At 43.0% G+C, this 26,393-nt stretch overlaps 3 protein-coding genes and 1 non-coding gene across 4 annotated transcripts; 1 reads left to right on the top strand and 3 right to left on the bottom strand.

The window, feature by feature from the left end:
• Positions 1 to 1,808: 1,808 nt before the first annotated feature.
• Positions 1,809 to 4,379, bottom strand: LOC133417016 (alpha-1-antitrypsin homolog). Its single transcript, XM_061704447.1, has 5 exons — positions 4,334 to 4,379; positions 2,947 to 3,547; positions 2,601 to 2,871; positions 2,378 to 2,525; positions 1,809 to 2,000 (listed from the first exon to the last, which is right to left on the bottom strand). Exons 2-5 carry the CDS (start codon positions 3,536 to 3,538, stop codon positions 1,809 to 1,811), a joined length of 1,203 nt encoding a protein of 400 aa, XP_061560431.1. The 5' UTR covers positions 3,539 to 3,547; positions 4,334 to 4,379.
• Positions 4,380 to 19,059: 14,680 nt separating this feature from the next.
• prkrip1 (PRKR interacting protein 1) lies at positions 19,060 to 23,205 on the bottom strand. Its single transcript, XM_061704369.1, has 2 exons — positions 23,061 to 23,205; positions 19,060 to 22,962 (listed from the first exon to the last, which is right to left on the bottom strand). Exon 2 carries the CDS (start codon positions 22,157 to 22,159, stop codon positions 21,572 to 21,574), a length of 588 nt encoding a protein of 195 aa, XP_061560353.1. The 5' UTR covers positions 22,160 to 22,962; positions 23,061 to 23,205; the 3' UTR covers positions 19,060 to 21,571.
• On the bottom strand, positions 19,655 to 19,916 carry LOC133417447 (small Cajal body-specific RNA 13). The gene has a single exon (XR_009770358.1). It is a non-coding gene; the product is annotated as a small Cajal body-specific RNA 13 (non-coding RNA).
• Positions 22,487 to 26,379, top strand: glrx5 (glutaredoxin 5 homolog (S. cerevisiae)). The gene is made up of 2 exons (XM_061704370.1): positions 22,487 to 22,877; positions 25,374 to 26,379. The coding sequence occupies exons 1-2, from the start codon at positions 22,580 to 22,582 to the stop codon at positions 25,544 to 25,546; spliced, it is 471 nt and encodes a 156-aa protein (XP_061560354.1). The 5' UTR covers positions 22,487 to 22,579; the 3' UTR covers positions 25,547 to 26,379.
• The last annotated feature ends 14 nt before the right edge of the window (positions 26,380 to 26,393 follow it).

Here is a 26,393-nt window from a genome sequence, read left to right as displayed (position 1 = left end):
CCAACTGGTCTTGTCAGCTCTGCTCCCCTTCTGTCAACCAATCAGCTCTCTCCAGCCACTTGCGTCTTGTCCAGGTCTCCTTTGTTGTTTCCTCAGTTTGTTTGTATGTAGTACCCTGTGTTCTTTCAGTCAGTCTCGGTTCGTTTTCAAACATCGGGTATCCTGTCGTCCATCTAGGTACGTCAATGACGAACATCCCCCTGTCTGCCATCCTTCTTGTCTCATTCTTTTCTGCTCTTGCGATAGCTGAAGAACATTAACTATACTACAAATGGGATTTATTAATATACTATACTGCATGGCCTCTCCAGAGGACTTGAATGCCACATTGTTGACACAATTGCATGTTGGGCAATGTACAGTACATGCAACACATAGATAATGAGCCATTTCTCTCAGTTCTCCGTATCTTACCTGATCACCACTGATTCTTTGCAATATATATGCACGCCTGGGCACAAACAGTGAATTCTCATAATGCACCAAGATTTCAGTTGTCTAACATTAAAAGAAAACCACAGGAACACAGTACTGCAGAGTTCAAATTTAATTTATATCTACCAAAGTTAAATTTATTTTACCTTAATTATGTTGGCTTGGTCGCAGAGATATTTCAGTGCTGATGAACCAAAAAAGGAATACACAAAACCGTTAGCACAGCTCTATTATGAGACATAAGTAAAAATTAATGTTATTTAAGCAAGCCATTAAATAAATGCCTGTCCTGTGTAGTCGCCCAGATTTTTAATCATTTCCCTCTCAAAACAACTTCCTCCATTCTATGCGCTCCGAAAAGAAATAACAGAAAAACACAAGCAGCTTTGAACCCGAGCACTACCTTGTGAGTCCTCGAGGGGCTGCAGCTTGCCTTTGAGGGGGGCGGACATGGTGGTGAAGCATTCCCGAGAGATTAGTTGCATCTCTCACATGAGTTGTACCTGATAAGAATTTCAACCTACACACTGGTCTACACTGCTTCTTACCATAAAATGAAGGTTGTAATGCTGTGATTTATGTCTAATGGATAAGAGGGAGATTATTATTATTATTTTTTTAGATAAATAAAGGTTATATGAAAGTAGAAATGAACACACCACATGAAAATGTATTACTCCCCATTGCAGTTAATAAAGATTTTATGATGGTGACAGTTTGGCAACAAGTCACTGATGGTTTAGTGGTACACTTGCCTGACTTTGGTGCAGGCAGCGTGGGTTCAGTTCCCACTCAGTGACAGTGTGAATGCAAATGGTTGTCCGTTTCTACATGTGCTCTGCGACTGACTGGCGACCAGGTCAGGGTGTAGTCCGCCTTTTGCCCAAAGTCAGCTGGGATAGGCTCCAGCGCCCTGCTACCCTAACCAGGATAAGCAGTGTTGAAAATGGACAGTTTGGCAACAGTTCCATTATTGGTTATTAATAAAGTTGGTCTAGTCGTTTAAAAATAAATCGACCTGCATCCAAGAAATGATTGTGTGGACAGTTTCTATTGTACTTTGTTGAAGCCCACTTGACATTCTTATTTAAGTGATTAATGATTTGCATGTGTGTAGCATGTTTAATCGAGGTTGAAAGATCACCACAAAATAAAGTATAATCGTTCATCCTCATCTTTATTTCTTTAAGTTGAACAATGCTGAAACAGCAACACCATTTGCTCATTCTTTTGCCAATGGTTATTAGCCATGTATACGCCGCCATTCAGTTTCAGTTTATCAGTTTATTTTTGAAAGGGGACAATGCAATTTCATAAAACACATGAAGTACACATGGTTAAAAAAAAAAAACACTTACGGAACACTCATTTATTTACTTGGCTGTGGGGTTACTGATCTTGCCCATGAAGATGATGCTACAGGTGGAGTCTTCCAGGATAAAGACCAAGAAGGGTCTATCCAGTCTCAACTGCATAGGCATACTCATCGGCATAACCTCCACTACAGTGACGGCTACTGCTTCGGTCCCTATTTCGTCAATGCTCAGAACTGCCTCATGGGATGCCTGTGAAAGAAGCAGTTGGTTAGAAAGAAATGAAATTGTAGTAGAAGAATAAAGTTGTGGCTCTAGCAAAGGACAGCTGAATGATTCTTTATGTATGTATGTATGTATGTATGTATGTATGAAACCACCCTACAGGGTGCTATTGCTAATAGAAATGTTGGGTTAGTGTGATGGTATTTATTAGGGGTGAGGTGTGTCGAAATGTTTGGGAGCCACTGCTTTAGGGGTACAATGACTGGTCTCCAAAACCCCAGATCCTTGACCTTACCTTTACCTGGTTTGCACTTGAATGTTACAGTTACCTTGGATTCCTTAACCTTGAAAGGACATAAATTGACTCCTCCTATACATAGAAGTATCTCTGTGTTCAATTCTACCTTAGATAGCTTAAGCGCGACATCATCCGAAATCCCAGAGAAATCGGCAGTGTCTCCGAAAGCAGCGCTTATTCCCATTTCTTTCAATGTGCTGTCCAAGGCAGCTTTAGCAGAAATTGAGAATTTGGGTAAGAACACGTCCACAGATCTGAAATATACCAACAAGAGGTTGTGTCAGTGCCACTAAGAAATGCTGTTTGGATAAATCACTTTTCATTCTTACTGTTTATAAATAGAGTCGTGCCAGTGCTTAATGTAGTCCTTGTTGATGTAGCCTTCCACGCTCTTCATCTTGCCCTCATCAGGCAGGACAATCATCATGGACGTGTTGCCTTTGTACGGCAGCATGAGGATGGTGGTGCTGTTGTCATCGTCGTAATACATTTCATAACGACCTGTCCTCCTCATCATGTCAACTTCCACTTTGGTAGTGTCGTCCACATGGAAGTCAGCCTTTCTTGTCAGTGACTTGTTGAAGGGTCTGTCCCACTCTCCTGTAACCAGACATAAAAAAAATTTTAAACTTACTTTTTGACTCTGTGACATGCTCTCTCTTTTCCGTCTCCTACCTTTGAAGTAGACCGTGTTGATCAGCATCATAGCCATGGTTTCATCCAATTCCTTAACATGATCTTTAATCATGTTACGGGTTTTGTTAGCTATGTATGAGTTGATCTCAGCCGCAGCCTCTTGAGATTTCCCAAAGTCAACCTTGAGGACCTCAGCAGAGTAGAATTCCTTGGCATTTTTCATGAAGGAGTCACAGGGACTGAAGTGGGAGTCTACAGCAACTGCATTAGTGACATCAAGCTCCTGGTGCGCCTTGTTTTGGCCAAGTTTATGAAAAAGATGCTTGTACCCTTGGTTGATCGTATCCTGCTCCTTCCCACTGTAGCCAAGAGTGGAAAACAGCTGGCTGTGGGTCTCACCATGTGCCCCTGTGGACAGTAGGGACAGGGCGGTGGAGATGCCCAGTGGGGAGAAGAAGATGTTCTCTGCAGCACCTGCTTTGGCTTTCAGGGTTTTATAAAGGGCAAAGCCAAAATCTGCATTGGGAGGGGACAGCCCCTTGCATTTCATGTTATCTCCATGGTGGTGGTCTGCCAGGCATGCAGCCAGCAGCAATGCCACGACAGTGCAGCTTGCAAAGAAATGATGCATCTTTACAACCTGTTCAGAACAATTTGGAAAAGGCAAGTTATAGCCAAATTCAGCACTATAAGCAAATGTGATACCATTATTGTGTATTTACAAGATGCAATGATCTAATGTCATTTCTTTTATTCCATTTGTGGTGAAGAGGCAGCTTCCCACACATTGTATATAGTTTTCTAATGAGTTGTTCAATTGTTTCTTTTGACAAAATTGTGTCCACTTTTATATACAGTTGAACCTCTAATGTTAAAACACCCCAAAAGTGATACAATTCAGAGTTCAACCAAGGTTTTTTTTTTGTTTAAAAATATGCTGCAAAATTCAAATAAAACACACACGGAATAAATTAATCTCTTGAGATGTTGACTCATTGAACATTTAAAGAATTGAATCCACAATGGTGCTTTTTTTTTTGTGGGGGCTATTCTGGTTTTTTTTTTGGTTTTTTTGTGAAGGCATCCCAGAAGGCTAGCAGTAATAGCAAAGAGGGAAGGTATTACAGTATAATCATAACCATTCCATTGTACACTACACTTCATCTAGAGTCTTGGGAATAGTTCTGAGGTATATTTCACTGCATGATAAACACTTATGTGACAAACATATACAGGTAAATTGGAGATTCTTCTAATAAAGGGACAGTCACACAAAAAAATCTATTTGTGAATGCTTGAAGAGATGTGTCCCTAAAATCCTCCAACAAACGACGAAGTATATATTTTTTATATATACCGTATGTATGTAATCATCTCATATTTACATTTGATGAAGTCTTAGAAGATTCCTCTTGCCATTGCTTACCTTTTAATGTCCTCTTTGCTGCGGGCAGATCAGCAGAATTTTCTCCATTTTATACACCTCCTCAGACAGTCATGTTGGTTAAAGATTAACCAGAATTGCCTCTGTCCTAGCAAAGAGATACCTTATCTGTTTGGACAATCACACACAACTCACATGTGCAACAAAGGGGTGAAAAGCCCGTAGTTCTTTTTGGTAAAAAAAATTGCATCAGATGCTTAGATGTTACTGTAATCTTCCCATACATTTAATTCAATCCAAACTAGAAATCGACCACCTAAAATATGCTAACTTCCTTTATCTGGCAATATGATTTTAATTTTCCATCCCCTGATTCGAACCTAAAATAATCAAATAACTTCTTACGTTAGTCCAATAGACCGTTTTTTTTTCAGTCAGATCAGGTTTTAAAGGTAAAAATTCTGAAGGGGATTCTCCAAGGTTGAAAACAATCTGTTCTGTGACGCTGTCCAACTTTGATTTTTGGTGTATTTCCAATAGGAAATGGGAACCAATCACATTGGAGGAATCAATCCCTCAATTTTGTATACTGCTTGTCTTACTGTAAGTGAGCAGGAGCCTATCCCAACTGACTTTCGACGAGAGGCGGAGCACACCCTGGACTGGTCGCCGGCCATTGGCAGGGAACATAACAGAGACATTCACACTCACATTCACACCTATGGGCAATTTGGAATATGTAAATAACCTGAATTAAATATGAGCAGAATGTGGAAGGAAGCCAGAATAAATGGGCAAAACCCACACAAGCACAGGGAGAGCATGGAAACTCTTCACAGGAAGGCTTTAGTCGTAATGGCGGCGCATGCACATGCAGCGGCTTCTCTCTGTCCCGACCGAACGATTTTTTTCTGTCTTTCGTCTCATATGTCAGAGTGTTTTAGCCTGTCTTCGTCAAGTCTACATGTCCCAAGGTGCAGATACAATCGTAGGTTTCTGCTCGACACAGGCAGAACTACTTTTACGGAGTTAAAGTCTACTCTCACTGAGGAGCTACAGAACTGCAGTCTGCTCCAGGTGCCTACAACAACTCCGACCCCCACTCCTGCATTGCGCCAACAGTGGAGGCGCCACGAGCGGCGAAGGAGGAAGTAGAAGCGGGCCAAGTATCGAGGTATCCAAGCAAGCCTAGCAGCTAACCACACAAGCTGGCAATTCCCACCATCGTGTTAGCCAACGTACGCTCTCTGGACAACAAGCTGGATTACATTTGACTACTCCGCCCTATGCGTAAAACTGTGAGAGAGTGCTGTGTTTGTGGGAACACAGCTTAACAGCAGTGTTCCAGAGAGCGCCATTCAGCTCGACCGGCTAGCATGCTACCGAGCGGACAGAGCTCACGTCAAGGGAGGTAAGAGCTGCAGCGGCGGGCTCTGTGTTTACATCAACGTTGCCTGGTGCCGGGACACTGTCTTGGTCAGTCAACTCTGCTCACCACTACTGGAGTTTATGGTTCTGGTCCAACCGGTCAACGGATGATGCCATCTCCACCGCCCTCCACTCTGCTCTCACACACCTGGACTCTAAGGACTCATATGTCAGAATGCTGTTCATAGACTTCAGCTCAGCATTTGATACCATCATCCCCCAACAACTGATTCACAAACTGGACCAGCTGGGGCTCAACAATGAAATGTGAAACTGGCTGCTGGACTTTCTGACAGGGAGACCGCAGGCAGCAACACATCCAGCACCCTCACCCTGAAAACAGGGGCGCCTCACGGATGTGTGTTGAGCCCCCTCCTCTTCACCCTGCTGACCTATGACTGGGCTCCAACCTCTTCGTCATGTTTTCATCAGCATTTCATCAGCAATGGGGACGAGACAGACTACAGGAGTGAGGTGAGCCGCCTGGCCGAGTGGTACATGGACAACAATATCTCCCTGAACGTGGAGAAAACCGAGGAGTTTGTTGTGGACTTGAGGAGAGTGCACTCCCAGCATACTCCCCTGAACGTCAACGATGCTGTGGTGGAGAGGGCCCGCAGCACCAAGTTCCTTGGAATGCACATCACTGAGGACATCTCCTGGACCAGCAACATCTCAGTACTGGCCAAGAAAGCTCACCAGCATTTCTACTTCCTGCGCAAGCTGAGAAGAGCCAGAGCCCTGACCCCCATCATGTGCTCGTTCTACAGAGGGACCATAGAGAGCATCCTTACCAGCTGCATTACTGTGTGGTATGGTGTCTGCAACACATCTTGCCGCAAGACTCTCCATCCCATAGTGAGAGCAGCACCCACCTCACCCACAAAGCCCTCCTCCGCATAGCGCGGGATGGCACCCAACTATTTTACAGCCTCTTCAGTCTGCTGCCATCAGGGAGGAGACTGCGGAGTCTGCGGGCCAGGAGCAGCTGAGTTAAAGACAGTTTTATTCATCAGGCTGTCAGGAAACTGAATTCTCTGCCCTCTCTGCCCCCTCTACCTCTCTTGTCCTCTGCCCACCTGAACTCAGAACCCCCATGCACATGTGCATGCACACACACACGCACACTTCCCCACACTGCCTTCTAATTTGTAAATGTCTTTATGTGCCCTGGTATTCAGACTTGGACTATATTGCACGTCTCCTAATGTTTTATATTTGCCCATTTTATACTTATTATACTTTATATACCATAGTTTTATTTAGCTTCTTTATACTGATGTTTATTATTTATATTTGTTTTTGTATACATTTTTTGTAGCACCGTCGGCCCTTGAATACCATAATTTTAATTCTCTGTATGTGCTACGCATATTGTAGAATTGACAATAAAGGTACCTTGTACCTTGTGGGGCAGACATGCTAAGCACCACTCCTGGTGTTAACTACTTATTCTTATCGATTCATATTCTTCCCAAATATATTTGTGGAATTCTGAATTTTAGGACTACATGGGCATTCAACTTCAGATGTTTCACTGTCGGTCCAAACTACCCACGAGTAAGGTCAGTAAGGTATAATTGTCAATTTGTTTTTGTTTACTGTTTCACTCAATATGAGAAGGTGATAATGGTTTTCATTATGTCTGGTTTCTCTATCTGGCTATCAGCAGTTCATGGCTAGGGATTTTATTGTAACCAATACAAAGCAGGCCCACTGGAATACATTTTGAATACGCACAGATTGACAATATTTGTTATTTAACAAATCAATATTATATCCTCATTATTATCTTTTAAAACACTTCTTAAAACGTACTTTTACCGACGGGCTTTTGTGTAACATTGTGTTCTCATGCCTTTTATTTGGATTTAAATGTATTATTTATGAATGTATTTATTGATTTATCTATCTATTTAGTTAGTTCAGTTGAATCTGTTGGGCTCTTGCAAAGCCTGGGCTCCTCAATCGGTTTTATATAATAGAGCTTATGAGAGCTGGCATTGTCATTGATGGTGTAGTGTTGCATTCGCCTGACTTCGGTGCAGGCAGCGTGGGTTCAGTTCCCACTCAGTGACAGTGTGAATGTCAGCGCCAGTGGTTGTCGGTGTCTATATGTACCCAGTGACTGACTGGTGACCAGTTCAGGGTGTAGTCCGCTTTTCTCCCAATGTCAGCTGGGATATGCTCCAGCATCCTGTGACCCTGAACAGAATAAATGGTATTGAGAATGGATGGCTTGATGGACAGTTGGTATGCACTGCATATATGTTTAGATATTTATGTTTTTGAAATTTTTTCTTATTTTGTTTTTGAAAGTGCTATATAATTATAATTATGAGTAGTAATAGTAGTTGTAGTGGTAGTAGTTGTACTAGTATTAGTATTAAAGCATATCACTACAGTATATCATAATAAAATCATTACATAAATGGAACGGAATGGAAGCACAGTGGAACATATTGTAGTTACCACATCGGTCCCACTTCGGAGAGGTTCTGGATTCGAGTCTCGGCTCATGGCCTCCTGTGTGGAGTTTCCATGTTTTCTCATTGCTTGCTTTTGAGTACTCTGACTTCCTCCCACATTCCCCCAAATTTAAAGGCTCAATCACTCAAAGGTGTATATTTGGATGTAAATGGTTGTTTGCCTCCATGTGTCTTGCGATTGGCTGGCAATCAAGGGTGCCCCCCGCTTCTCGCCCAAAGTCAACTGGGATAGGCTCCAGCTCATCTGTGACCTGAAACAGAATAAGCAGTAAAGAAAATGAATGGCTGCAATTCAAGTGTCAATTACTCATGAAAGTGGACTTCTAACATATTATATTTTCCTCGTGTCGCACTTGCATCTGCTAATTTGGTGCTATTCTCGTTTGGATGGACCTTTTGGGCCCCTGACAAAATTTACAGTCAAAAAAAGGCGCAGTAGCTCGGCAGGCTTTGGAAACGGAAGGATGTTCAAACCACGGCAGTTGAGTGCTGCCGCCTTGTAAAAACAACAATCAGTGTGTTAATGAATTCGCTCTACACTCCCTGGTTGTCTTGGCTCACTGACGGAGCGAGCAGTAATTATTGTTGACTTGAAATCTACTTGATGTCATTCATCATGCTATGAAACAACAGAATGCAAGTGGCGCTGCGGGAAACAAGTGGGAGGTTGTTCCATGGGATGGATCGATAAACTGTACAATATGACCTCTCCAGAGGACATGAACTCCACATTGTGGACACACTTAATTGCATGTAGTGCACTGTACATACTGTATGTACATGCCCCACATACTGTACATAATGGGCCATTTTTCTCAGTTATCCAGAACCTATCTGATCACCGCTGATTCCTTGCAATAGATATGCATGCATGAGCCAAAAAAAAGGGCATTCTCATATTGCTCCTGGATGTCATGTTGCAGTACCACTGGGACACAATTTTGTAGAGTTCACATTTAATTTAAATGAAGGCGTATTCATTATATTAACTCAAATTAAAAAAAATAAAAATTTAACAAATAATTTCTGTTAGCTGTTGAAACCTAAAATGGCATTAACAGAACCATTAGCATAACATATAAAGTAAGTAAGAAATGTATGTTAATGCGTATGTATGTTAATCAAGCTATTAAACAATTGCTTCTCTCGGGCATCCGCCCTGCTTTTTAATCAACACACCCTCAAAACAGTTTTCTGCATTATGTGCCCCCTCCACACACACACACACACACACACACACACACACACACCCAAAAACAAAAGAGGGCGTGACATTTCTAAGAATTTCTGTGAAATGGGACATTCCCATTCCGGGTTGTCTCAAATGTAATTTGTTTTGTCTTTTGTAAAAGTGATTCTGCTTTTGTTCATTTGTTTTCTGAAATGTAAAAGTGTTTCGTTTTTTTGTTCATTTGTTTTCTGAAATGTAAAAGTGTTTTGATTTTTGTTCATTTGTTTTCTGAAATGTGAAGGTGTTTCACAATGTGTTATATTGTTTTGCACTTCCTGGCCACCGTAATTTACTCCCCCTTATGACAACTGAGTGATAAAAGCAGGTGTTGGATATTTTCCCATGTTTCAAGTCAAAGCAAAATTTTCAAAAATCTCAAATTATGTTGGCGTAAACTCTTTTGCAGATCCACGAAGTGATGGTTACGACGTTTTCTCTCTGCCTTGAAATGCAAAAATACACCCGCATGGATAAAATGTGACACACAACCATATATTGTAGCACAGACTTACCTTTTTTATTGCATTCGTAATAATGGTATTCATCCACAAATCCAAAAAATACCTCTCTCTCGCTCTCTCTGTAATAACTGTCATACACGTAGTTACGTTACGTTTTTGTCTATCATTTTACGAGATGATAGTGGCGGCAGGGTGGGCGACTGGTTACCACATCTGCCTCACAGTTCTGAGGGCCGGGGTTCAAATCCCTGCCTCGCCTGTGTGGCGTTTGCATGTTCTCCCCGTGCCTGCCTGGGTTTTCTCCGAGTACTCCGGTTTCCACCCACATCCCAAAAACATCCACAGTAGGTTGATTGAAGACTCTAAATTGCCCGTAGGTGTGAATGTGAGTGCGAATGGTTGTTCGTTTATATGTGCCCCGCGATAGGCTGGCGACCAGTTCATGGCTTGAAGATAGGTGGGATAGGCTCCAGCACGCCGGCAACACCCGTGAGGATAAGCGGTACAGAAACAAACATGTTTTGTTCATGGGGATTGATTTCACATTTGGATGACGAATCTCCGTGATTGGTTGGCGACCGGTCCAGGGTGTAGCCCGCCTCTCGCCCAAAAACAGCCGGCAGAGGTTTTAGCTCACCCGCAACCCTTATGAGGACAGGCAATATATAAAATGGATGGATGGATGATGACTCTGTTTCAGAAAAGTAACACTTTTTTTCTAGGTACATAGTCAACTGCTTGGGATCAGGTAAGACACATTGCAATGCTGGATTTACACTGCACATGTATCCAAGTGCCCAATTCCAATTAAATGCCTGTATCCGAGTTTTATGACTGTCAATTTACATGTACATTTTAAGTGACACAGATCCCATATGGCTGTGTTTGACATTAGACTCCTGACACGGACAGTGTTGGGAAGATTACTTTGGAAATGCAGTCGGTTACACTTACAAGTTACCCTATTGAAAATGTAATAGCAGTGTAACTATTTCAATTACTTTCTAAAAGTAATATAACGGATCACATTTGATTGCTTTTCTTTATATTGAATGAATGCAACAACAGGACAAAAAAACAGGAGGAAAAAAAAAGTGGATTAAAACCATATAGATCATAAATTTGGATTTAACCACATATCTTTTATTTACACAAATAATAAACTGCTAGCAAAACATGATGGAACATAAATACATAATAAAAATGTGTTCGGTGCATTATACAATGTGTGTGTGTGTGTGTGTGTGTGTGTTCAGCATGTGACAAACATACCATGCAAAAATGCATTAATAATGCAATATAAAATAATGCAATAATGGATGAAAATGTATTTTTTTTTTCCATTTGTCGACTGTCAAATTTGCACAATTTAGACAATATCGCTTCATATTATGAAATAGATAAGTGAATGTTCCATTAAAAACATCCCAAATTATAAAGATGAAACTGTTCAAGTCTTTGTTTGTTTGTTTTTGTTTTTAAAAAATGTAACTATGAGTCTAACCTTTCCAAAATCCGAGACAACCTCATAAATTGCACCACAAGGTGGTTTTTTGAAGTCATAATTGGAAAAATATGTCAAGTTTGAGACAAAACAGAATGGCACATGACCAGAGAGAGCCAATCACAAGCGTCGGCATAAGAAATAGGAAGTGACATGAAAAGGGGGGAAAAAAGAGCTTTTGTGGTTATTTTTCAAATGCAACTAAAATTGTAATCATGGAAATTTCCAAAAGCAACTAATATAATTACACATTCTTCCAGTCATGTAATGGAGTAAAAATACATACATTTTGTCACTCAATTACATTATCTCATTAGAAGTAATTAGTTCCTCCCCAATACTGTTCACAGAACACATAAAACAACGTGCATGCGCAGATGACCACACTGCTCTTAAATAACTTAAATAACATGCACTAGTACGTGGCAATGACAACATGGAAGTAAACAATTCTAATGAAACTAAACAAACATTAAACATTACAGAGAATTAAAGTTTCCTGGGGTGACCCTCTCTGATTCTGATGTGAAGATATCTATTGATGCCACCATGCCACATATCGGAACTGTGCCACTTGAGAGCAAAAAAAAGTGTGAGACGCGAAACATGCAGTGAAGCTTTCCCTTAATACAGAATCACTACTGCCGACACAGCGGTGTTTCGGAAGACCAATTTCGGCCTCTCGTGGGACATTTGCAGACTTTCTCAGCTTTCACTGAGGCACAGCGTGCATCTTAAACCATACACAAAAACCAGACTACCCCCCACCCCGAGATCTTGGCCTCATTCGTAGGCGTTGCTAGTTGATTTCAGACGACAGGCCAACCGCCTGCTTTGGTGATGTGTTGCTCTCTTTCCTCGGTGAGTGGGTGGTGCCGCAAACCTATCGATCTCCAGGGATGAGCTTTTGACCCATGGGCTGAACTCCAAGCAAACAATGGCAGTCTGCTTTTTAAGTTTCACAGCAAACTCTCTCGCTCTGTGTGTGTTCTTGCGTGCGTGCGTGTGTGTTTTTGTGTGTGAGACAGTTAAGTTGTGGCAAACCCACGTCTCCTTTTAAATGGTCAACATGGATTTTGAACACTTATGTAATGGATGCATGCTAAAATTTTGCTTCACCTTATTTGTGCACCAGGTAAAAAGGCATTCTATTTGAAGAGAATGTGTCTATGCATTTATTCAATATCTTACTAGTGAGCTGAATGGTCCATGTGCTAATATGCTTTTTTGTCCTCACTAATAGTAGCTAGTAAACTCGTACAATGACTAGGACACAGAAGCAGAAAAACTAGAGTACGTTACTAGTGAGTTGACAACTGTGTGCTACTAGTGACTACATTATAAAGTTATACTAGCTAACATCTAGTACTTCACTAGTAGTGTTCAGATGTCACCTCGTGCACAGTTTCACTAGTAACATGTAGTTGTTCTATGAGTGCACCCTACTCGTTCTACTAGTGCGCAGAAATGTCATAGGCTACAATAGTGCATTACTGTATGTATTGGAAGGCAGTAGTGTAAAAAAAAAAAAAAAAAAAACATCATTACTAAGGCATAGTTGTTATACTAGTGCATCCTAGTCCTTCCAGCACCCTATTCGTTCTATTAGTGCGCTGAATTGTCTTACAGTACTAGTAAGGAAAAAGCGTACTAGTACATGGACAATTTAGTATACTAGTAGGATATCAAATAAATGCTCTAACCCCTTGCAATACACATTATGTGTTCCTATTTATGTAAGTACTGAAACATTCTGGGTCAATTACCTTTTTAAATCATATCATAAAAGAGCTTAATAATTGATCATAAGGCGTTCTAATAGGGAAAAGAAAATGAGCGGGTGCGTAAAATTTCAAAGTGTTCACTAAGCATGATCAGATTAATCTCATCGTGTTCCTAATTAGACAACAGGTAAAATGGGATTCTTAGCAGCCAAAGTGATGCAGCGTAGACGCATCATGATTGGGGTGGCTGTGTACAGTATTTGATGTTGCAGTGCCACCACCTGGGACAACTGGGAATAGCAAGAGTGACGCCCACATTAGAATGGACTCAAACAACAGCTGGGCATGCTATAATAAGTACAAAGTTCTATCAATCCATCCATTTTGTACCATGTATCATGTCCCCGAATAGCTGGAGCCGATGCCAGCTGATTTGGCCAAGAGGCAGGCTGCACCCGGGACTGCTCCCATATAGATGGCAACCTTTCACCTCCACATTCAAAGTTGTACGGGCAGTTAGAAGTCTTCCGTTAAACTAACATGCATGTTTTTTTGGTATGTAGGAGGAAGCCAGAATACATGGACAAACCCCATCTAAGCACGGGGAAGACGTAAACTCCACTCGAGATTCAAAGCCATAACCTTCGGCTGAGGCAGACGCGCGCTCAGCATGTTCCCACTATGCCTCCAGACTAAAGTTTACACAAGTAAAGACTTCATCATGTATACAATTTATACTGTAAGCAGCGGTTATCAAAGCAAGCAAATCTGAGGAATTATAAGGATAACTGTGTGATGTTTAACATCTGTTGGCAGTGAGACAGCCAAACACGGTCATTAAATGTTGTCTTGGGGGGAATTGTGTGACACAGATACAAAAGAGTCATCCCCAGCCCCAAATGCCTTATTTGGCCTGTGGAAACGGAACATTTTTAATAAGGAGGCTGTACCGCCGGGTAATTCAAAGGCTCATTTGAGGCACAACGAGGCAGCAGTGGAGCAGCATCCACAGCCATAGGAGCATTTCCACCTCTAATGGGCTTATGTCACAAGAGGCAGCAGAAAATTGAAGAAAGAATCCTTCCTTGCTGTTGGCAGAGCACACGCATGTTAGATTCAGGCTAAGAAATTGAAACTACACAGAGACAATGAAAACAAATGCAGGACTATAAACCAATTCAAATTTGCCAATGGCATTGTTCTGCAACAATGACACTACTCTGTGTTTCCTCTTTCTCCTCATACAGTTGTAAAGGCAATTTATTTCAACAGGCAATTTATTTCAACAGTGCACAAAATGCGCATTCTAAAACAAGCTAATCAAAGCTAAGCAAGAAAAGAGCCCCAAAAAATCATCATTTAGAACACTGCACAGCAGCACTAAGGACGAAAGTAACATGGAGTGTCCTGAAGGGTCTACCCATACCATAGACGACTGAAGTCGTTGATCTGGGATTGCGATGGCAATGAGAGAGCATGTGAACCATCCAAATATTTTACTGACAGTATGGGCTCTATTTTCGTGACTGGCGTAAATCTGTGTAACTCTGCACAGAGGCAGGTTAGACCCGCTGTTGGTAATTTCGTGGACCAGCGCGTCTGAAAGAGAGGCGTCTGTGCTGCTCTGGGCGTGATCACGCCAACTTCAACCTATCCTATCCTCTCCTCCTTCTTTAAATGTGGCGCCCTTGAAGCCCACTGAGTCTTTCAAGACTGGAGGAAGTGGGATGATTTAAAAAAATATATCAAAATGATGACGATGATGATGATGATGATAATAATAATAATAATAATGCGTTCAATGAATTGATTTCGTCAATGACTCAGAGGGTTCGATGCCCGCTATTCACATAAATTTATGAATGGAATATATCTAACTTTCAGCACACACGTGTGTGGACCTCAGAAACTGTCTGCCTGTGCCCCGATGAAACTCACCAAAATCCTGTTAGACCAGCGGTCTTACTTATTGTGCCGGACTTGGACATGGTCATCAGGCGTAGGTTTAGACAGTCTCATATTCATCTGTCTATTTTCTCTAGCACTTGTGCTCTTTAGGCTGGAGCCTATCCCACTTTGAGCGAGAGGCTGAGTACACCCTCGAAGGCTGGTCACCAGCCAATCGCAGGGTGGACAGACAAACAATAATTGTGTCTTCAATTAACCGGTTGCGCATGTTTTTGGACTGTGGGAGGAAGCCAGAGGACCCAGAGCCTCAGATTGACAGACTGTATTTTCTCTCAAATAATTACGTCCCTGAAATGGGAACCTTTAAGGCCCACACCTGTGTCCTTTTCCAATTTAGGCTTTCCCATCTGAGGTTTCTCCTTCTTTTCTTCACTGTAATCGGTCCCATTATTCTGTCCTGTAACGACTCTCTCCACTTCACTTTACACATCATGAGCTGAGGACGCCAGGAAGTTGGAGGCTTTCAGATGTACGGACTTTTCTGCATTCGGGATCATTTCTTGTACTGCTTCTTCTTCAACTTTTAGCACTCCCTGTCTGAGCTGAGCGTATGGAAGAAAAACGTCGTTGCTCAGGTCAGGCCAGTTATGCAGCTGTTCCTCAGGTCCTCCTCTTCCGCTGAGTCCAGTGCTGACAAGCTATAAATCCCATCCTCGGAGCTCATGGAGAAATTACCCTCATGTACTTGTGTTCAAACTGCACTCATCACTTCTCCACTCTTGTGTCATTTCCTTATTTTATAGCATGAGCTATCTCATATTAGTATTAGGTACATTGGTAGAATTGGTTTACTGTGGTGCCATTACATGGTAAAATAATCTGCCAAGCAAAATGAACACCTTGAATGTGAATAATTGTACCCATCTATTGTCTTTTGCTTGTACAATGTCACCTGGAGTGTGCTGCAGCTCTGCACAGAAGGCTGCAAGCTGTATAGCAGATCTATAACTGTAATGTATTACTTATTGGGCTACTGTATAAAGGGTGCCAGGTGAGCTGCTCCCTCATGTTCCCAGGCGGTTTGAACCTATACCTAAAAACGGAGTACCCGGAGAAAACCCCACGCAGGCACAGGGGAGAACATGCAAACTCCACGAGGTGGATCCGCTCATCTAAAACATAATAAATACATTCTTTATCAAATGAAATCTTTGTAAAATAACAAATGAAGGCAGATTCAGCTCCAAGAAGTGGTCTTATACTATATTTTGTTAAACAGCACAATACTGTAGGCTCGCCGGGCAGATGACTAAAACAGGAACAAGGCTGCCGTGGATAGAAAAAGTAAACACACGGCTGTCACAACTCACTTTGATTGGCCCGCGAAGCCCAATAGAAGACTTTGTTTCCTTAATCTCATCCCTCCTATAAACGTTCTGCATGTGTTTCACTGTGAATTCATGCCAACGTCAATGAAGACAAGAGTGCGTTGCTCTTGGAGTGAATCGTCTTCCTTCCTTCTTTGGAAAAGTTGAGCAGGTAAGGAATCCTGACTTTATTTAGACAAATAGAGTTGATTGTGCTGTTGTGTTTCTGTATGTGTATCATGCTTCCACGTGACCTAAATAGTGGAAAGCATTCCATTATTTGTACACTTCTCTCGCAAAAGACAAGTGGCTGATGTCAAGTGTATGTTTTTATTTCACAATGCAAAAAAAAAAAAAAGTTATGAATGTCAGTGTTTGTATTTTCCAGTGTACACAAGGTGACGGACGATGTGGTGCCTCCTTTGGCCGTTTGCCCTCCTGGGAGTGCTTTGAAGCAGTGGTCCGGCGAGCGCTCTAGACATCGGCGTGAGCGGCGAGCACTAAACACGCCGCCAGGGGGTCAGATGTCAAGCTGGCCTGCCCGTACCCTCACACCGTGAGCACCACTCAGTACACGGAGATCATGTGGAGTATTGTGTCCGGAACAGAAGAGAGGCACATCATTTGGTTCACCGACGGCCATTTGTATCCTGATCTGGACAAAGCACTGGAGGGCAGGGTCCACTTCACATAGTCCGATCCCCACAACGGAGACGCTTCCATCATCATCAGAGACGTTCGTATCTCAGACTACGGGAAGTACCGGTGCTTCATGAAGAAGTTACCGGAACTGGACTTTAAGAGCGTGGAGCTGACGGTCATGGAGGCGCCCGGTCAGCCTCAGTGCAGTGTGGACGGGGAACTTGCGGGAGGCTACGGCGTGACGCTGAAATGCAAATCCTCGCACGGCAGCCACCCTCTGAGGTAAACCTGGGCCAAGACCAGCGGAAACCAGGTCTTGCCTGCTAATGCCGTCGTTGACACCGTGGGAGGCACCTTGCGTGTGGACAACACCGGCGAGCGGGACCGCGGGAGCTATCGCTGCACGGCGGACAGCATGGTGGACACCAAACACTGCGAGCTTGTCCTCAAGTCTCCGTCGCCGTCCCAACCACACACAGACGTCGACAGTCCGCAGTCGCTTTCGACCACCGCAGTCGCCTCCATTGCTGTCTTCGTCACCATCAGCGTGCTCGGCCTTATCGCCATCGCCGCTGCCTTCTACTGGCACCGACAAAAGTCTGTGGACTTGAACGACAAAATAGCTATATAATAGATTATTTCGTCTTTTGTGTAACAACACAAAATGGGACTACCACGGCAGGCGTTTGACCACCAGCAGCGTTTTTCTTAGTTTGTTTTTGCATTTCTCTTCTTAAACGTTGCCTTTTTTCATGATGTGTTATCTTTGAATTTTTGACTGCAGCTGCATTTTAATTTGCACTTTAATTCTCTCAAGTGTTGTCCGTTTTCTTTCATATGTTTTAGTCTTGATACATTTGTAAATAAAGGCCAGAAAATGGAAAGGATTTACAGTATTTGTTTTACGAACGATGAAATGTTTTGAATTTTTAGTATGAGAATTTGTAACTCGGTAAGAGCGACACATGACTTCTGTACTCTGGTTCAACTCAAGGAGCAAGGAATGGGTAAAAAGGATGTGACGGGTAAACACAAATATCTATTGATTACCGTTAATTAACAAAAAGCAGAATCACAATTCAGATTCAACTCCCCAGTACGAAAGTTTGAAAATGATTCCTCATGTCCTTAGTATCGTATGCCACAAAAACGTGTCATTTGAACAGGGGTGTGTAGACTTTTAATATATATATATGCACTATAGCCATGTTGACGCTGGTGAAAGTTTCCAAAATGATCCCTTGTCAAATGTGCACTCCAGAGTCTCGATGCTCAGCTCGCCATCCCTGTGTGTCTTTAAAAAGTCAATCCGTCGCTTTTTTCATTTCCTCGTTTTTTTGGGAGCTTAAATCACATCACCGAGCTAAATTGAGGCATCCGGCAAAGACACATTTTCGGGGTGGAGCCGTCGTTAGCTTGCCAACTGCACGCTCGAGTGGTAAATGGGCCTTGTTACGGAAGGTCAGCAGCGAACACTCAACTGAACAGCCCAACGAAATGGCATCACCTTGTACTTACAGTATACAGTGCGGAACTCGCACGCAAAAGTATTTGGTATATAGCGGGGGAGGGAACGACGCCTGCGTATCAGACGCTTTCTGCTCTTTCTCAAAACACGCCAGCTCGAAGTGATCAGCAGAGTTCGGAATGCTTCGCTAGGCACCCGTAGCTGACTGCGTTTCTTCCCCTGTCGATTGACTTTCCCGATCCGCTGGACACGTATTCCTTTTTCGCTTGGAAACCCAAAGAAACTCTTGCCGCTGACGAAACCATTTGTTCGCTCAAATACCACGCAAAGCATTGTGAAATTGCTGAATCATACGACGACAAATTACACAAGGATGGGAACGACGGCATGGAACGATAGCGCACAACGCCGAACGAACAGGCCCTTTGGCTCGTGTGACGTCTCGGCGCCCGATAGAACCGAAGACCAGAAGGCGCTGGATAAAAGTAGATATACAATAGTTTTACTATCCAAATTATGTCTTGGTTTAAAAAAACAACACCACCGTAAGTTTTGGAACACTCATTTTATTTTCAAAATATTTAGATTTTTTTTTGCAACAAAAAAATCTTATGAAAAAATAAACTAGGAGTTAACCCTTTGTTAGTCATTTTGTTTCACAGCACAGGTGTAAAAGGATCTGATTAAACATCCATCCATTTTCTGAGCCGCTTCTCCTCACTAGGGTCGCGGGCGTGCTGGAGCCTATCCCAGCTATCATCAGGCAGGAGGCGGGGTACACCCTGAACTGGTTGCCAGCCAATCGCAGGGCACATATAAACAAACAACCATTCGCACTCACATTCACACCTACGGGCAATTTAGAGTTGTCAATTAACCTAGCATGCGTGTTTTTGGGATGTGGGAAGAAACCGGAGTGCCCGGAGAAAACCCACGCAGGCACGGGGAGAACATGCAAACTCCACACAGGCGGAGCCGGGGATTGAACCCCGGTCCTCAGAACTGTGAGGCAGACGCTCTAACCAGTCGTTCACCGTGCCGCCCTGATTAAACATTTTAGATGAAATTATAAAACCATACAAAAATAGAGCACAACTGCCAATCTTCTTACTACAAACAAAGCATCGTGTGTTTCGATTGAGTTTGTGACAGCCAGCGGTGTCCAACAGGAAGCGCTTCACCTGATTCAGACAATACCCGGCAGCCCGTGTTTTTTCTCTACCCGCCTCAAGAAAGGTGATGTCTACAGAGTCCATCGCCTCCGTGGAAAGCGGGAGTCTTGTCCAAAGAACATCGCACGTGATGCTTCTGAGACTCCAGAAGTCACGCCTTTTCATTCTTTGAATTGCTGTTTGCAACCTTGTTGTGTCCACAAGCAACAGACAAGTGCAAGGGAGCAACAACACCGCAAGGCTGCAGAGATGTCGCAGTGGGATTGCTCCAAAGTTGCAAAATGACTTGAAGCAATAGGCAGATTGGGAAATGGGTTTGAGATATTTATTCAACATCCTCGACATCCAGCTTAAGGTCCATGTACTAGTGGTACGCTCTGCCCTCGCGAGTATGACGATTCGGTGCACATCCACAGAGGATGTACTTCCTGCGGCTTCTGAGAAAGCACGGCCTGCCACCGGAGCTGCTGAGGCAGTTCTACACAGCGGTCATCGAATCAGTCCTGTGTTCTTCAATCACAGTCTGGTTTGGTGCTGTTACAAAAAAGGACAAACTCCGACTGCAACGGACAATCAAAACTGCTGAAAGGATTGTCGGTACCCCCCCTACCGACCCTTGAGGACTTGCACGCTTCCAGAACGAAGACAAGCGCGTGCAAAATACTCTCGGACTCTCCGCATCCCGGTCACCAGCTCTTCCAGCGCCTTCCTTCAGGTAGGCGCTACCGATCAATGCAAACTAGAACTAGCAGACATTCCAACAGCTTCTTCCCTCTTGCAATCAACTTCTTAAACAGCTAACCTACAATTCCATTGCAACATGCTGGCAATTTTTTGACTTGAGTTCTTTGTCACATTTCTGTGGGGCCAATTATACATCACTCGTGCACTCACTGTAGTTGTCTCACCACGCTGCACTATTTGCATATCTGTCGTTGACCAATACTGGCCACTCATGCCAGAGTAGTATCTGCTCCATTTGCACACTGATTGAGGTGTATCTTCAACATTTGCACAACCAACATTGTCCCAGATGATCGCACTACTCGTCACTTTAAACCGCATACACTCCTTGAAGTCTCAGCGCCCTTTGCACAATGGTCATTGCACGGGACTATTGCTATATTAGTCATTCGAACTGCTCTAAGTGCTAGAGGACTCTGCATCTTTTTGCACAATTGTCCCAAAAAACATGTACCAGCATTACCAGATAACTAGCAACCCTTTACTGCTCAGTGACTGTTTTTTTGTCAATGTCTTTATGTCTCAAAAGTGTTCTCTGTCAATTGACTGTCTGTTGTCGGAATGGAGCGGCTCCAACTCCCGGAGACAAATTCCTTGTGTTTTTTGGACATACTTGGCAAATAATTATTCTGAATTTTACATCACCATTAGTTCTACTCACATGCAGCTGTCAACCAGTGCAGTTTTGCCACACGAGCAACATGCAGTTGTCTCGCTGGAATGCCAAAATTGTACTTCTAGCGAGGATAAAGAATGTACTAGTACTTGCACCATAAGTAGGATAAATGTTCAAGCGACTACAAAAAGGGGAATTTGGAGTACTTATAAACTACTCGACACCTGTCCATTATGTTTGTTTATTAAAATCATTATCCAAATGAGGGCAAAACGGAGGCTGTGCAACAATTTTGAACAAGTCCAAATCACAGATTTCTTGAGGCAAGACATACTTTCCTGAGTAACTGTGCAGCACAAGAAGAATGCTTGAACTTTTGATTCGACCATCACCAGCTTTGTGGCTATTCAATCAGAGAACATAGTTGAAACTTTTTTTTTTTTAAAAAGGACGTTTACAGTCATGTTCATCGTTGGTCAATAATGGCAACTGGTCGTTTCAAGTGTCCTGCCCATTGCAAAATTGACTACTTCTTCCCCATGATGAAGCTAGGGACCTCAGCATCATCATCAGCCTCTTTTTCCTCCTCGTCCTTCTTTTCGTCTTCACTGCTATCATCGGGTCTTCTCTCCGCGTCTCCATCTCCTTGGTCTTGTTTGGCTTTTTTCGCCATTAACGTCTTCTGCTTCATCTTTTCTCGCTTCTTCCTGCGCTTTGCCGTCCTCTCATCGGCTTCCCGTTGGTTTTGTTCCACTTTGTCCAAGTAAGCCTGCTCCTTGCTTTGCTTCACGGACATTTTGTCCAGAAAGTCTTGTCTCTGATACTCTCGGCGTCGGAGGTGCCGATAAACGTGGAACTCACCGCTGCCCGCGCCGGCGCTGGAGCCCATTACATCTCGGACGAACTCGGGCGGAGCCCGAGGGTTCCATTCTTTCTGTCGGTCCGGGATTGCAGCGGGTTTATCTGGGTTCCGCATCAACCTCTCCAACTTGAGGCGTTGTTCTTCCGCAGGAGTTTTGGCAATGACCAGCGGCTGGCCGCCCTTCCCTCCTGGTTTCGACGTTTTGTTGTTCTTCGGATCGTGCCCCGCCATCTTGGTCAGCGACTGTAACATTAATTACTTCCGCCTTGCTCGAGTGACCCGGAAGTTTATATGCTTTTCTGTAATTATTTCTCAAAACGATTTTATTTGCTACTCTAATTGAACGGTATATTCACTGGTTATTTTATTTGAAATGTTATAATTTTATTTAAGCTTTGGTAAACATTGTTTACTTCGCTGTTAAATAATTTAATTGTGTAACAAGTATGCGATCGACGTATCTGTCAACCAATGATAAATCCGATTATAATTTGCTCGGGTGGAGCTAACCAATACATAACGTCCATTGTTCAATTGTCCCGCCTCTCCGTGACATGCTTAAGGTTTTTTTTTTTTTTTTTAAGAGTGGCTGAACTCTGGTGTTGGAGCGCAATACACGCACATTTCTTTTCATTTCTCCTCTTCGTTTAAACATAAAACCGTCTAAGCAGGATGAATAGCTTACTAAAATACACTTCTCGGTGTTTGCGGTTCGGAGCGGCATATTCTCTACCCGGACAAGCCGAAGGACGCGCGTGGACGGCCTCTACACGACTCTTGTGCGCGGCGTCGGACCTCCAAAAAGACCTTGGCAAGATGGTGAAGAAGGACAAGGTGGTGGTTTTTATGAAGGGGACTCCAGCTCAGCCCATGTGTGGTTTCAGTAACGCCGTGGTCCAGATTCTGCGGATGCACGGAGTAGACGAGTACGCTGCGTACAACGTGTTGGCCGACGAGGAGCTCCGAGAAGGTCAGCACATTTAGATAACAGCAGCAACAAGTTGTCATTTGAGGTTAATGTCAACCTTTTTAGTCCGAAATTCTCCAGTGAAAACCTGTCGCGCAACCATCATCGTTCAATGACTCATCGTTATTTCTTTATTTGACGTTCTTGTAGACGTCGTGACGTCATAAACGTTCCTGGCTAACTCACCTAAGGTTGACTCCGACCTTTATCAGCATTGTGCAGAAGCCTCGTCGGGTGTGGTTGAATTTCGAAACAGCCGTTCGAAATTCATGTCGCTTCCAGGGGATTTTTGGCGAAGCCCCTACACTTGACTGCGACCATTTGCACTGACGTTACCTGTACAAACCAAGAGAGGAAGCAGGAAGTAAGACATGAACTCAACAACAGTCCATTTCCCAGGGGAGTATTACGCAGCCACTGAGATGGCAAGTTAAACAAGTTGGAAGAAGCCTTTTCTATTCATTTGTAAAAGACAAATTCCCAGATCAGTTCAAACGATTGTAGATACAAGTTACCGTATTTTCGCGACCATAAGACGCACCGTATTAAAAGGCGCAGTCTCAGTTACGGGGTCTATGTCTGTATTTAACACATACATAAGGCGCACCGTATTATTGGGCGCAGGCATGCTAAAACATACGGTAGCATGCATGCACGCTAAAACAATGTTTTTAAAAAGGCAGCGGGAGCAAAACTGAGTTCGGTTGTACTGTATTGAAGTATTTAACAATGTACTCACGTTATTTTTTGATCAATCCTCATCCACAATTCCATCAAAGTCCTCATCTTCTGTATCCGAAATGAACAGCTGGGCAAGTTGTCCATCAAACACGGCAGGTTCGAGTCAGTCTCGTTGGCGCGCGGCTCCTTAGAAATGATGCCGGCTTTTACGAAGGCTCGAACAACAGTTCAAGCAGACACGTTAGTCCGAGCATCCACAATCCATTCACAAATTGTGGCGCAACTCGCCCGGCGCTGCCTCCTAGTCTTAGTAAAGTTGTGTTCGCCATCGGTCATCCATGGCTCCCACGTCGCCCGCAACTTCACTTTGAACGCCCTGTTTACACCGATGTCCAGCGGTTGGAGTTCCTTAGTCAAGCCTCCTGGAATGATGGCAAACTTCCTCACTTGCTGCACATGGCAGAGTTATTGCACTCAGTCAAATGGTGACTTGAGACGCTTCTCCCTGCTGTTCTTTGCTCATTAATCCATTGCTCCAGTTGGTCTTCCAACTCGGGCCACCTCGCCTTGTTTCCGCGTTTTGTTTTTCTTTTTTTCCCCCGCGGAAACTCAGCTTCATCTTCTTGACTTGGCGAAGCTCGTTTTTCTGCTTCCTCCACTTGCGAACCATGGATTCGTTGATCTTGAATTCTCTTGTGACTGCTTGATTCCCATGTTCCTCCGCGTAACTGATAGCTTGCAGTTTAAACTGTGCTTCGTAAGCGTGTGTCTTCGTAGGTGCCATTTTCGGGGGTCCTTAGCCAAACCGATGTTGTTGTGCACAATGCACACCCCGACGCTATATACCTACTGGGGGCGTGGCTTTAGCGTCCTCCTTCACACACCCTTCGCCCTTTACGTCCGCATGCTGTCCTCAGCCACGTCCGCTTTTCCTCTGTATAAGCAGCGTGTCGGCAAGAAATGCTCCCTGTCAGTCAAGCGGTAAAAAAAAAAAGTAAAAAATACAATTTTTAAAAAGTCAAACGAGCGCTTATCACACAACAACATTTATTCATGTTGGAACTCGGTGTACACATAAGGCGAGCCGCACTATAAGGCGCCCTGTCCATTTTGGAGAAAATTTAAGACTTTTAAGTGCGCCTTATGGTTGGGAAAATACGGTATTTGGATGTGTCATCACTTTGCCGATTTCTGGAAGTTCTTCACATTTGCCTCAAATCAACAGCTCAGTGCACTTGGATGTTCCAACAGGACATGAATCACAGCAAGTCAGGGGGAATTACTTTTTCACACAGTGCCAGGTAGCTTTGAATTATATAACTTTATTCATAAGTAAAATTACCATTTAAAAAAAAAACTACATTTTATGTTTACATGGGTTATCTTTGTCTAATGTTCCCAATTTTTGGGAGTATCTTAAACATTAAATCAGAAACATCTTTATTTGCCAAGTATGTATAAAAAATAAAAAAAAAACACACAATTTGTCTCCGGTAGTTGGAGACGCTCTCATACGACAACAGAAAATACTTTTGGGGTATAAAAACATAGGATGGAGAGTCACTGAGCAATGAAAGGTTACTGGTAATGTGGTAATGCTGATACTTTTTTGGGGGGGGACAATTGTGCAAATGATGCAGTGTGAAATGACTAATAGAGTGATAATCTGGTACAGTGACCAATGTGCAAAATGGTGCAGACATAAAGAAATTTAAGCAGTTTAAAGTGACTTGTAGTGCGATAATCATCAACAGTGTCAATTGTCCATCTTATGTTATTATTTGACAAGTCTGAACCATTGGGTTTTGCTTCCCACAGGAGTCAAAATGTTCTCCAACTGGCCAACGATCCCTCAGGTCTACTTCAATGGAGAGTTTGTGGGAGGCTGTGACATCCTCCTCCAAATGCACCAGAATGGTGATCTGGTGGATGAGCTGAAGAAGCTGGGCGTCCAGTCTGCATTGTTGGATGCTGAAAAAGACTCCAAGTAGATGAGGAAGATCCTAGATGAGAACTTAATGTGCTTAAAAACAGAGGACACATTTACTCGGTTGAATCTCACTTGTTGTACTCGCCAGACAAAATTGACTCTTCTGACTGACAATGTAGATGTGATTGAGGGCTAAATGTATGAGCAGTTTAGGGGGCAGGAGAGTGGATTCTGAGATTCCCTGAATTCTAACCTGGAATTATCTTTTAAATAAGTAGAACAACACACGAGCATTGTTAAACAGAAATGTTGGTTGTCTCATCACAACTTCCTGAAAAAGGCTGACCCCAACACTGAGCCACGAGCTTTAATACTGAAATGACTCCTCAGGATGACTTCACACCATTGTTCAAGTTGGACCAGAATGCAATGTCATCGCACCAGAAAACATCCAAATATACTTGTGTAAAGAAGGGACAATTTTGTCTTGAATTAATTGATTAAAGTGAATATTGCTAAGAGAAGTTTTATAATGTACACGCTTGACATTGTTGTGTGATCACCATGGCACCAACAACAACTTGTTTCCTACACTTGAAATGGACACTCTTGTTTTTAAGACCCGCTGAAACGCAACAAATAATTCACACCCTTTTTTTTTGTTTGTTTAGTCTTGAAGAGAAATAATTTATGGTATTTTTGTAACATTTTAAGTGTGTTTGTCAGCTAAGAGCCTAAAATCTCTTGACCGTCAATCACTGTAGCTTGTTTTACGCCCATCAGTTGTATTTTCACAGCAATGGTACATTGCAATATATTGCACATTTATATCATGATCAAATGTATTTTAGGTGCATGTACACTGAGTGACAATTAAAATATCAAGTGACAAAATTGGGTTCCGCCTT

The sequence above is a fragment of the Phycodurus eques genome, chromosome 18 (genome assembly GCF_024500275.1).
Source record: "Phycodurus eques isolate BA_2022a chromosome 18, UOR_Pequ_1.1, whole genome shotgun sequence".
NCBI lineage: Eukaryota > Metazoa > Chordata > Actinopteri > Syngnathiformes > Syngnathidae > Phycodurus > Phycodurus eques.
Note: the sequence above shows the minus strand (reverse complement) of the source record. Positions and strands in the feature narration are given on the sequence as shown.

What these genes read in the sequence shown, in the direction of transcription:
- prkrip1 (XM_061704369.1), bottom strand. Translation starts at nt 22,159, where the DNA reads ATGTTACAGTCGCTGACCAAGATGGCGGGGCACGATCCGAAGAACAAC.
- LOC133417016 (XM_061704447.1), bottom strand. Translation starts at nt 3,538, where the DNA reads ATGCATCATTTCTTTGCAAGCTGCACTGTCGTGGCATTGCTGCTGGCT. An exon ending in CAACACGGTCTACTTCAAAG is followed by an intron (nt 2,872 to 2,946) that starts GTAGGAGACGGA and finishes GTCTGGTTACAG; the next exon opens with GAGAGTGGGACAGACCCTTC. An exon ending in CACGACTCTATTTATAAACA is followed by an intron (nt 2,526 to 2,600) that starts GTAAGAATGAAA and finishes GGTATATTTCAG; the next exon opens with ATCTGTGGACGTGTTCTTAC.
- glrx5 (XM_061704370.1), top strand. Translation starts at nt 22,580, where the DNA reads ATGAATAGCTTACTAAAATACACTTCTCGGTGTTTGCGGTTCGGAGCG. An exon ending in CGACGAGGAGCTCCGAGAAG is followed by an intron (nt 22,878 to 25,373) that starts GTCAGCACATTT and finishes TGCTTCCCACAG; the next exon opens with GAGTCAAAATGTTCTCCAAC.